Source organism: Strix uralensis, chromosome 16, assembly GCF_047716275.1.
Source record: "Strix uralensis isolate ZFMK-TIS-50842 chromosome 16, bStrUra1, whole genome shotgun sequence".
Taxonomy (NCBI): domain Eukaryota; kingdom Metazoa; phylum Chordata; class Aves; order Strigiformes; family Strigidae; genus Strix; species Strix uralensis.
Genome location: NC_133987.1, coordinates 2,684,285 through 2,696,690, shown reverse-complemented (window position 1 = coordinate 2,696,690; position 12,406 = coordinate 2,684,285). Strand labels below are relative to the sequence as shown.

Below are 12,406 nucleotides of genomic sequence, written 5' to 3'. Positions count from 1 at the left end.
ACAGCAGAAAAGCCAGGTGTTTCTGGTCTGTGTGGGGTGCTGAAGTCTGCTAGGGGACACCCCAAAGGTCACGACAAATGTGCCTAGGGCAAGAACTTTCAGAGTCTTTCTTGAACTCTGCCCAACTGTAAGATGTGTCTGTGGGCACTGCCAGGCTAAACTTTTTCTACTCAGACTAGATTTTGCCTCCTGTAAGGACTCTTGGTTGTAGGCTGTCGATTAGATGTCTCTGCTTATTAAATGAATGTACTGGGCTGCAGCAGGTTTCACTTGATGTGTGCAAAGGTGCTTTGGGAGCCCAAACCCTCCAGAGAGTGCAACTCCCTTTCCAAAGCCAAGGGGACCTGTGCAGGGGGCTGCTGGTGGTCCCTACCACGTAGGTCTTTACCCCATGCCAGGGTCAGCGTTGGCAGAGCATCGAAGGGCAGCAGAGGGAGGGGGTCAGTGGAATAGGAGATCTGGCCCAGGAGGAACAATGCTGTTTACACTGGTTTTGTTGCAAGCCAGTGATTCGTTGCCAGCTTTAATAGTAGAGCAAAGCGTATTTACTCAGCTTGTTTGGATGGCTAACAACCGCTGGATAAGAAACTGTCAGATGGGAATCAATTAGAGGCTTCAGCTCTTGAGTGAAAGATCATATTTGACATCTGATGCCCTGTGAAACTGAATAAGGACAATGCTGCTATTTATATGGTTCTTTGCTGGTTCCTTCCCTTCTTCCTCGTCACCATCTTTGCTCTAATATTAGAGCTCTGACCGTCTGTGTGTTGCTCCCAATGCAAGCTCTGACACCAGCCCTTTCACGTGGTTTCTGTGAAGAGATCTTTGTGTTTGCGAGGGGGTGGGGGTGGGACAGCGGTGCTGGCGGAGCGTTACACCGCTCTTCCCTTCTCGCCCCGGTGACGAGGCAGTGATTGCAGAAGGCTGTGTTTCTGATAGGGAGAGTCCAGTGCAGGTACTAGTATGTGCCCTGCAGGTGGCTGTAGATGGGGTCTGAGTGGCAGCTGGAGCCCAGGCTGCCCCGCATCAGGGTCAGAGGGTTGCTGCCTGGGGGCTGGCTGCTGTTTCGGCTCTGGGTTTGCTGCTTTGGGTGGCATTGTAGCCTTTTGCTCCTTTCCACTTGATTCCTTGGTATGTTGAATGGTGACATGACTTCACCTGCTTCTGCTGGGGAACTGTCTTGTCACAAGAGCAGATGAAGTCATCTTCCCATGTGATGATATCCCCTGGCAGCGTATGCGTGGCGTGAGGTGGTGGGAGAGGGTGTGGAAGAGCAAAGGGGGGTGATGGCTGTTAGAAACAAAAAGCTCCTGCTGTCCTGGAGATCCTGCAAGACTCGTGGGTTAGAAGAGAGTCACCGTGAGTCTGTGTCACTATGACATCTCCTTGCCTACCACTCGGCCAACGCTGCCCCAGTTGCCAGTGAATGAGTCAGCAGGTAGTGACTCAGTAAGGTCACTGGACCGTGTTTACCCTCCAGGCAGAGAGATTCCTGGCTGTTTTTATGATATAACTTGTTTAAAAGCCTCTTCACTAAGTGGTGATGCTTACACCCTTGCCCGGGGCTTCTGGGCTAGGGTATTGGCAGGCTGCCACTACCAGGGAGCCTGTGGGACTGTAGCGCTCGGAAAGAAAAGCATATGTGACCTCGCTGGAGAAGTGCCCCATCTTAAACTACGGGCATCCATGCAGAAACATGATGCTGTGAAGGACAAGTTTGCAGTGGGCTTGTCTCTGCCCTGCCTTGGTACCACAGTAACTGCATTAAAGAGCATTTCCCTTGAACGCACTCAGTCCTGAACACAAATGCTCGTCATGCATAAAGGAAAAGCTTTTCAGTGAGGTAAAATAATTAATTTGCACTTCTTACCTTGGGACTTAATTTTGAGGCTGGCTTGAGGCTCACAGAACACGCACTTGCTCTTATCTTGGCTTCTGTATCCCTTTTTTCTCCCTTTAATGATGATGTGAAGAGATTTTCCACTTCTTTTGACTGTTGGCTTTCTAGGTATGCAATAACGGAGGTGCCAAGTCTGGTAGGAACTTCTTACATATGTGGGTTGTTCTGTAACACATATGGAGCTGTGGTGTTGTGCATTGTACATCCCTTAGAAATAGCTTTCAGATTTGAAGGGTCTTTGGTCTGCAAGCTGAAACCTACTCTTCTAGCAGGGCTGTGCTCTTAGGTTTGGCAGCACTGCAGAGGTCAAAGCCAGCCCTACCCTCTCCATGCCTGGCTTGCTGGGCTCTTCCTCCACCCCTGAGTGCCAGCGAGTGCCTCTGCTCCTGGAGCTGTCTGCCCTGCTGCTGGCACGTCGTCAGGCAGCGTGACCTCCCTGCTGAGCTGCTGGGCATCAGCCTCCGTGCCAAGCACGAGCACTTGCGCAGCTTGGCTCTGCAGCACATTGATGTGGACTTGGAAGAGAAGAGGAGCAGGTGAGGGTGCTTCAGAAAGGGTCTGTGCTGGTAGAAATGAGCTCTTGGTAGCAGACTAAGAATGGCTGGAAGTACTGGGGCTCAAAACTAGCAAAGCTGTCCTGCTTTTCAGCGGTCCAGCCCTTCCACAGTACGGATGGAGCTGGTGAGCCTTAATGGGTAGGACACCTGGGAGAGGCAGGGAGACCCTGCTTGGCTGGGCAGATCATGTCACCCCTCTGTGCCCCACTTCCCCCCAGGACAGGAGACCTGCCCTGCCCTCAGTGTGTGCAGAGAGGGGTCAGGGATGAGCTGGGTCTGCTGGGCAGGCTGCTTGTGGGTCAGCAAGTATAAAAGTGCTTGTATCTCTTTTGCCTCCTTTCCTGAATTTGAACAAGGCTGTCCCTGTACAGAAATGTAGATAGCTGGCCAGGTAATAATTAACTGGGACAGGTATCCTAGTAATTACTCCTCCTGGGTGCTATTACACTGCCTGCACATAGCTTAATAAGTGGGGCAGGTGTGGTGAGGGCTGGGTTTTGCTCTTCTCTGTGTTTTTCAGGGAATGCCGAGTGTGTCCCGGCAGTGAAGGGTGGCTGTGCACTGCCTTCGGGTATGGTGGCTCGTGAGGCAGCCGTTCTGCTGTCCTTCCCCGTCCATGGAGAGCAGCCGGTGCTCTCGGAGGGGACATCTGCCATGGGGTGGTGGATGTCCTGTGGGAGCTCTGGCTGTTGTTGCTCTCTTGGCTCATCCTGGGGAGCTGGGTGAGGAGCAGAGCGGTGGGAGGGCCGCTAAGGGGGGACACGTTGCATAGTGGGGTTGTGAAGTTTTCCCCGCTCCAGACGTGTGCGTGCACCCCGAAGTGGAGCAGTGCCTGCCTGTGCTTGGGGGGGTTTGGAGGTTGGCCCTGTCGAGGGAGAAGGCGCAGGCTGCAGCGTTGGAGGCTGCGGGAGGATGTGGGGCTGGCAGGACGCAGCCTGCCCTGGCAGCACTGCCAGCACCCAGCCCTGCCCCGGGGTGCTCGCCCTGCCTGCCCACGGCTTCTGGCAGCTGCCGGGAGCCATGGTGGTGCTGATAGCTTTGGCAAGTTTATGCTGTTGATTTTGTCTCTAATGCCAACATCAGGAAGCACACTGAAATAAATTAAGATGACGACTGGAGGAAAGCCAAAGCCTTTCCATGGCTCCTGATGGAGTCATTCCCACCCGAGTGCTTAAGGCGTGAAGTGTCCCTCTGTGCCTCGATCGGCTCCGGGCTGCAAGTCAGACTGAGACGGGTGCTGACAAGCATCCCCTGGGTTCCCAGGGGTTATGCCTTGAGTAGATCAATCCATACACCTGTAAAATTGTAATTGCACAACTTAACAACGCATTGCAGCTTATCCTGGTACAACTGCAAGATAAGAGTGTTGTAAAAGTTTACAGCTGTAATAAACAGGTCCTCCTGTAAGGACAGTGTTGTTCTTTCACACCGCTGCTCGTCAGTTTTTAACTGGGATGTTAAAAATCATGGGTTTTCTTTAGCGAAGGTTACAGTCTGCTTTAAAGCTCCTGGTTAACTACACCTCTGCTCCTGCCAGCTCTTAGCCTGGCCCTGGCTGCCAGCGTGTCCCGTCCAGGCTGGCAGCACTCCCAACACCACAGGCATGGCCAGGTCACGTCCCTGTGTCTCTCCCCCTGTGCCACGGCTGCTGTTTGGTTTGGCCTCGGCTCTGCGCCCGGCATTGCTTCTCAGGCTCCGGGATTTCTGTTGCGAGCATCTGTGCTGTGCTGGGGATGAGCAAAGGTGAAAGCTGGCTGTCTGGGCACCTCTGGACACGCAGGACTTGTGGCTTGCCTGGATTTCACCCTCTGCTCAGCCCTGGATGGGTCCTGGAGCTCGCCCTGCTGCAGGGGAGGATGCTGGCTGCTCAGTAGTCAAACAGCCTGCTCTCTTGCCCACAAATTTTATTGGTGTGGCTTGGCTTTCTGGCTCATAGGTGAACTAATGAGCAGCAAAGCTATTTTCTCTCTTTTCTTGGTGTGTGTAGCGTTGCTTCATGGATTTGATTGTGGGGTTTTTGTACAGTGTGAAATGGTGACAGTTCACCAGTGTTGACGTGCAGCCTGAGAGCCGCTGAAAGAGGGAGTGGTTGGATGGCTGAGGAAAATGAGCCATCCTGCGTTCTACCCAGCTGTTAGGGTAGAAAAATGCTGAAAGAGACTGAGGGGAGGTTGCACACTGCTGAGTCTTCCCCTGTGATAGAGCATGTTGTCTGAAGCAGCAGGGATGGTGATGGAGAGCGCGGCTGCAGCCCCGGGGCAGGGACGGTGCTAGCCTGGGCTGGGGGAGGCAGTGGCTCGCTCCTCATGGAACCCCGCAAGTCACTGCCTGACACATGCACATGATGTGTTTAATGATAATTTTTTCATATGCCAGTACTCATATATTATTACATCTGCAGTTGTAGACTCCTACTGGGCTTTTGGGGGGCTGGGTCGTGTTTGGAGAGGGGACACTCCCCTTCCCCCAGCTGTGCTGGGCTGCAGGAGCATCCTGCAGTGCCCTGTTTGCTCTGAAGAGTGCCTCCAGTCTCAGGTCACTGTCATTGCTCTCGGGGTTAAAAAAAAAAAAACCAAGCAAAGGCATTGTGCGTAACTTGGTAGCCAGGAAGTGAATGGTTTGGGAGTGAATGGCATTTTTATCAGCAGGCTTTGCTGTGTGAGTTCACAGGCTGCCTTATTGCTCAGGGCTGTGTTGATTTACTTGTCCAGTACTGGTTATTGCACTTCCTTACTCTCTGGAGGTAATCAGGCCCTGGGGAGAATGTTTGCAACCATGAGCCCTTTTCCTTTCCTTTTTTTTTTTTTTTTTTTTCCCCCTCCTCCTTGTTGCTGCCATACTGAAGCTGGGGCTCTATCAAACCCGTTATCTTTTAATGCATTTGTCCCCATGCAAGGTGGAGAGCAGGGGCCCATCCTGTGCACCAGCATGCAGCAGGGCACGTAGCTGGGGCAGCTCGCAGGTGCTGAAGGAGGCTGGTAGCTGTAGCTCCACTTGTGTCTCCTCCTGTCCCTCTGAGCTGCTCCTTGCCTTTGGGATGGATAACTCCTGTCTCCTAAGAGCCCAGCTGCTCCTTGCACGTACCTTTCCCTAGGGGTGAGGTGTCCTTAGCATCCTGATGCAATGTCCCATGGTGCTTTCCTCAGGAAGTAGGTTAGAGCACTCAAATGAAGAAAACAAATGTCTCTTCCCCCCCCCCCCCCCCCCCCCAGTCTGTTTTTTGGAACTGGCAGATTAAAGAAACAGTGTTAATAAAGGTGTAGGGGAAGAGCTTTGCTCTGGGTAGTGAGGCTGGTCCCCGCAGGGTTTTGCTTAGATAAGCAACTTTATAAAATCAGGGAGGACACCTGAAGCTTTGGGCTATTAATGCTGCATTTACTCCTAGTGCAGGTCAAAAAAAAAGATAATTGTGTTTGTGTCTCATTACCCTGCAGTTTCGTACAGCAGCTTCATGGTAAAGGAAGAGCCTGAACAAACAACTGGCAAAGCAGTAAGATGCTTACATTATGGCAGCTGCTTGGTGAGGAAGTCAGCGCTTGCTTTTAATCAGTGATGTTGGCTGTGTGGGGCTCTTTGGGGCTCAAGCTTGGCCTAATCAGCCAGCTAATGCTGCCTGCCGCTGGGCTTGTCAGGAAGCAAGATTTAGAAGCAAAAAAAGTGAGATATACATACGCATATCTCAATCTTTTTAAATGTGTATTTTATGTGTTAAAAAGCCCACTGCCCTGGCTCTCCTCACGCTTTGGTGCTTCGTTAAGGGGAGTGATGTGGCTTAGACTGAGGTTTCCCGTGCTTTGGGCAATGGCCCTCTTCTCTGGCCTGCAGCAGAGGGGCAAGGACATTAGCTCAGCACAGGTGGGAAGCCAGGGCAGGTCATCCTCACCTTGCCACCATGAGCAGCCACAGGGTGGAGGGACGAGAGGGCAGCCCTCCTTGCCTGCCAGTCTTCGGGACACCCACCGCTTCTTCGGGACTGCTCTGGTCTTGGGGGAAGATCTGGAGGTTTGGGAAGAGGTCCCATAACTTGTTCCTACCAGAGAAATCTCTCTGACACAGCAGAAATAAAAACAAAGGGCTCTTCTTCAGTGTTTACTTTTATTTTTAGAAGACAATAAGTGAACGGATCGAGCTGCAGGCGGAAATGGTGTCTCTGAAGTTCAGGCTCCCCCTCCGCCCTCGTCAGGAAGCGCATGCTGCACGTGCGCCTGGCTGGGATGTTTGTAGACAAAGAGTTTCTTGATGCTTTTTTTTTTTTAACTCCCCCCCCTCCCCGACAGTTCCCTTGCCCATAGGCAAAGAGGATTTGCTTGCTGACATGCTGGAGTCTTGCAGGGAGCTGGGATCTGTGTGCTGGCGGAGCACAGCTGCGTCAAGCTGCTTCTCTTAGCAGCCATTTGCCTTGGGAGGGGGGAGAGCTTCCTGATTTTCGGTTTCCTTGGATTGGGGAATGAAATCATCACTGATGTGGTGCTGGTGGTGATGAGAATGGAGGGCTGAGGTGGCTCGTGGGTCCCTCCACCGGGCCATCCTTCCTCTGTGCGACTGACTTGGATGGAGCTTGCGCTTCCCGGCTCTGCCGCAGCCTGGCGCGGTGGCCCGCGGGTCCCCCCGGTGCAGAATGCGTACGTAGCCCTGTTTGTTTTGCTCCTTTGCTGTGTGCCCCGTGGGGTGCTGGGGTGTCTCCGGTGAGCCACAAGGCTCTGCCGCAGTGTATCGCGGCGATGGGTGTTTGTGCGTGGCTCGTTTGTGCTTGCTCTAGCCAGAAATCACTGCCGGCCACTGAACTGCCCCTTTTCACCAGAAAGAGACCAAACTGAAAACCAAGGTGTGTTCTTCTCCTGGTTGTGTCGGCGAATGGGGATGTGGTTGGACCCGGGTTTGTGCTCGTTGGGCAGATAGCACACCCAGCTCCGCCAGGACCACGTGCGCCGTCGGTGAGCCGTGCTCTGCCCTGGGATGTGCGGCTTCCCGGGTGCCTTGTACGGGGCTGTGTGAGTTATGGTGCTTGTTTTCCTTGAGGGTTGTCATTTTCTCCATGTCTGTGGTGTCTCTTCTGTTTCTGTGGCAAAGGAACCCAATTTGAAGTAAACCCCAGGCTGCAGGTGGGTTTGTGGTGCCAGATGCCATAACAATGGGCAGATGCCCCTTGCAGCAGCCGTGACTGAGCACAGGGGCTGTGTCCTGCTGTGGTGCTGGGAACAGGGTTGTTGCCAGGGCCACGGCTAGGAAGTGGACAGAGAGAATTCACGTTTGTGCACAAAACAGCATGCAAAGGCTCTTTCATACAGTCTGTGACTGTCGTAGCATGGCACGGTCCCTGCTCGTCCATGGTCCGGTCCCCCTGCAGACCTCCAGCTGAGTCTGTAACCTCTGGAGCCAGCAGTTGAAGGCAAAGGGCTGTCTGCCTTTGCGAGGGGGAGGTGGGCATGATGGCTGGCTGGGAACGAAATGGAAGAGCTGCTGCTACTTTGTGGAGGCGATGATGCAGCCCAAACTCCCTGCATCTGCCCGGGCTGCGACCGCAGCACTGCTCCCATCCTAACAGGCTGCTGGGTGCCTGGGATCGCTCGCTCCTTCCCTGCTCTGCGTGGGGAGTGACTGTATTTTACTTTTAATGAGTTTCCTCCCATCCCGTTGAGTTGGCAGAGAAGGAAGTAGCTTGTTCCTGAGCGCTTGCCAGTCCTAATAGAGTGTTTTTCATGGACTTTGTGGCAATCCCAGCTCCTGCTGGGCAACAGCGTGGAGGGGACATGGGAGAAGAGCAGGGCTGTGTCCTCCCTCCTGCGGCAGGGCTGGAGGGTGGCAGGCAGCCTTTGCCTGCTGCAGACCCTGGCTATCAGCTCCTGACTCTGAGCTCCTCCAAATGCCTCTGAGGGATATGGGCTTAATTCCTCTTCTTGGACTCCAGCTTGGGGTCCCCTGTGCTGGCACAGCAGGTCCTGCCGGGTCCAGTGCTGCCCCCTCCGTTCTTGGGGAGTGTAACCCATAGCAGAGCAGTGTAACCCATAGCAGAGCAGCAGCTTTCTCAGACCAAAGCACTCTTTGATCTTACCCTGGGAAGCAAAGCCCAGCCTCTAAGCGAAAAAGTGCTTTAAAGGATGCGTGGGCATCGCTGTCTGGCTGATGTCTTGCCTTTCTGCTGTGGGTATTAAGGGGGATGTTGTGTTGTACGGTCCTGTCAGTAGTTGTCTGTGTCCCTCCCTATGGACAAGTGTATTTCTGCTCCTCTCTGAGTTGGGGGAGACTTTATAACTGGCAGCAGTCTTCATCTGCCAAGTCCCCACCTCAAGCTGGCCTGTGGCTATGGTGAGAGTTTATGGAATTGCTCTTAATCCATGTGAGGTGCTCACCTGTGGGTATTTTGCTTTCACCCTTGTTTTTCCCAGGTGCCTGCTACTGGAAAGGGTGAGGGGATTTGGCAGCTTGGGCAGCCCCTTCAAGGACTGCAGGGCTGTGCAGTGCATGGGACATCAGCGCTGTCCCTGCCCAGGGACACGCGGCTGCTCCCCTGGCTCTGCTAGCATGGGTTTGGCGTGAAGCTTTCCCTTCTTATGTGGCATCCGTGTGGTTGAGCCAGCAAAGGGGCAGCTGGGGAGGGGGAGCCAGGAGAACTTGGCCAGTGTGCTGCCGGGGATGGAAAGTCCTGCCCTGTGCCAGCTGCTCTGGGGCGGGCTGGCTGCAGAGGTTGGCATGGCTGTTTCTTCCTCTGGTTTGCGAGTCAGTGTGCAAATGCCTGAGCAATGAATGCGTAACTCTCGCTTCCTTCTCATTAAGGTGCTGATTTCGTGGCAAGTTCAGTAGCTAAGGGCACAAAACCCTTTCAGTGACTTTGAATTAAAAGCAAGAGCAGACAAACAAAACCAACCCAAGCTCCCAGGAATTCCTGAACAGTCTGTATTCGTTCTTGTCAAAAGGGGATTTTCTTTCCTTTTCTTTGAAGGAACCTCCTGAAGCTGTTTATTTCATACTCTTCTTGGCTGTGACCATTTTATGCAAAGAAGTCAAAATCATTAATGTAAAAATCAGTGATTGCCAGGCCAGTGATCCTCACTCTGTAAATACTGCACAAGATTTGGCTAACAATGTAATGGCTTGAAACTGTATGAACTAAACTCTCTTTTGAGAAAAGTGTGAATGTTTCTGTAAGGGGTCCTGGGTGGGCTGCTGGGTGGGTTTGCATCTCTGGCCATTGGTGCCAGTGTTCTGGTGTATGAAATAAATCCCCTTCTGGGAAGCAGCTGCTGCAAGATGATGGGACCAGACCTGCAATGAGCATCCTTTTGGTCCTGTGCGTGTCTGGAGTGTTTTACCTTGTCTGATTGAACGATTCCCCAGGTCCTGTGGCAGTGTTGGAAAGTAGAAAGAGTAATCCAGGTTTTATCACACTAGAGTTTCACTGCTGTTTGGCTCCTTTCTGCAGTGGCAGTGCACTGGCAGCAAAAGGGAGCCTTTTCTAAGGTCTGTTTGTGCTCAAGCACCCTCTCTGTGGAGGGGAGAAGCCTGTTGGCTCTCAGGAGTCGGAAGTGTGAGCCTCATATCTTTATGGATGCACCCTTCTCCAGCTCGTGGAGGAAGAGGAAGGTTATCTCGTGGCCCCGGGGACTGCGGCTGCTCACTGGGCTGTGCCTGGACGAGTTCCTCAGGGCAAACCCATGGCCAGAGGTGCTGAAACGCACTCTCGGCAAAATGAGAAGCAGCATCCCACCATGAGCTCCTTCGGGGCCTGACCATACAGGGCAAAAGAGCGTTTTCTTTCCATTCATTGAGAATTTCGATTGCATTGTCCTGGCGGCAGAGGAGATGTGTTGCTGTGGTAAAACCTGGCTTTGCATGAACTGGGAAGGAGGGCCAGGAACCTCTCCTTCCAGCCCCTGGGCGCTACAGTTCCCTACCCACAGCACACGTGGGTTTTGAAGTGTTCAGCGCCTGCAGAAGCCTGACAGGTAGATACGGTGTCAGCTCCTTGTGCTGGAGCAGTGAGGCTGTGTTAACCATGTGTGTGGCAGTAGGAAGGGTTTGCTCTCAGATGGGCTCTGCTCAGGGTGCCAGTGACAGGACAGAGATAGTGAGCACAAACTGAAACACAGCAAAATGCACTTAAAGACCAAAAATGCTCTTTTACTGGACTAGGCTACCCAGAGAGGTTGTGGAGTCTCCAGCCTTGGAGATATTCAAAACTTGAGTGAACACTGTCCTGGGCAGTCTGCTGTAGCTGGCTCTGCTTGAGCAGGGCATTTGGACTGGGTGATCTCAAGAGGTCCCAGCTGCCCTCAGCCATACTATGATCTTCATTCCTGAAACACCAGATGAACACTGGTTCCTTTGGCTGCCATTGTTCAAGGAATGTCTCCAGCACCATCAGCTCTTCCTTGCCTTTTGTTCCTCATTCGTTGCCTGAGGTGGGAAGAAGATGAAATGGGGCTGTAACAGCTCAGCAGCCCAGGTCCCATGTGTCTGCTGTAGCTGGTGCATGGGGCAGGGGTGGTGATGTGATGGGAAACCTTCCTCTTTGTGGTGAGCTGGTGGCTGGACAAAATGCTGTCTGGAGGAGCCTGGTGAGGGAAGGGACTATCACGGGGTGCCCTGTTCCCTTTAGTGTTGTCCTCTGTATACAACAAGCCTCCCTCCCTGGCTGTCAGAGCAGCACAGACAGAAGAGAAGAGCAGCTGGGAGAGAAGTGATGAACAATCTTCTCTTTGGTTCTGGTGAGGATGCCCTTAATGGCACTGGGAGTTACGTGTATAGTCTCATCCCATTTGCTGCACGCTTTTTGCCTATGTTTTCCCTTTTAGATTCTCTTTGCAATCTGCTTGACTTGAGTATGCAGTTTTCTTCCGGACTTCCTTCTTTGTCAAAAATTTGTTGTTTCCCTTGTATCTCGCGAGCCCAAGGATGGCCCAGCTTTGCTTTAGCTTTCCAGGCAAAGCAGGGAAGAGCATCCCTTGGCTGAGAGGTGTTTAGAAAGCAAGGTGGAAAAACAGTTTTGTAATTAAATGTTTAACCCTGTCTTGCATTCTGTATGTTAATCATAGTGCTGCTGTGTTGTGAGGATGACCAGGAGGGGCATGTGTGACGTTTTCTTTTGTAGGTCATTTTAAGGTAAATCAGAGTTGCTCTGCAGGCTTGACTATCCAATACATAATTTGTCCAAGTGATTCTTAATGTTGGGTAATGAGCTGGAAGATTTGTCCAGTGCTGAAGGGCAAACCCCATTAGCTGTGTCATAAATAAAATTTCCCTGGCATCTTTCTCCATGTCAGACACAGTGATTAGAGCCTTAACTACTTGGCTGAGGTTGCAGTCTCCAATTTACAAGCAGAAAAAATATTTTTAGCTGAAACTGAGGTTTCCAGGCTTACACCTGACGACTGTCCTGGATTTTGCAAGATTTTCTGAGGGGAAATAATTTTTGGCCAGATGCTTTTTGCTACTTTAGCAGCCACAGCTGGAGCAGGAGCAAGGGAAAGCAGTTCACTTGGTTGTGTACATTAATACAAATTCAGAGGCGCAGTCCTGGCTCGGTGAGAGCAGGTTTCCTGATTAGCAGGTGTGACTCAGGATGCAGTTCAAATATTTCTTTTGCATCAGTGTCCAGCTCTAGTGAGGCAAAATAATGACTTGCAAATAATGTTCCTTGTTGTGTGTTTTCTCCCAATAAATTTGCCTTGAATATAAATGCTGAAGCAGACAGCAGTTACACAGTGAGAGTGAATCCAGGCAGATATTTGTCTGAATTTCAGTGATGCTGAAGACCGGCATCCACCTTTTTCTGTCTATCACAGGGTAAATCGGCAACAGGCAGCTTAGTGATATGCACATTAGGGTTTGGAGGCTAAAAGCAAAGGTACTCTGAGCTGAAACAGATGAAAATGAGGCAATGTTGTGATATGGCAGAAAAAGCACCGAGACACTTCTTTTTAGGGGGAGAGTTTTTCCTCTAGTATACCTG

At 52.0% G+C, this 12,406-nt stretch overlaps 1 protein-coding gene across 4 annotated transcripts in view; it reads left to right on the top strand.

The window, feature by feature from the left end:
- The window catches only part of LOC141950754 (ankyrin repeat and fibronectin type-III domain-containing protein 1-like), a 261,302-nt gene that overhangs the window by 21,042 nt on the left and 227,854 nt on the right, over window positions 1-12,406 (top strand). For 2 of the 4 annotated variants that reach the window (XM_074886022.1, XM_074886018.1), the window contains exon 1: window positions 6,847-7,079. The exons of 1 other annotated variant lie outside the window; for it this stretch is intronic. In XM_074886022.1, coding sequence (XP_074742123.1) covers window positions 7,009-7,079 — 71 coding nt within the window. In that variant the 5' untranslated portion in view covers window positions 6,847-7,008. Of the gene's footprint in view, window positions 1-6,846; window positions 7,080-12,406 lie in introns of those variants that run through there. One more of the 4 variants, XM_074886021.1, reaches the window with a different exon arrangement.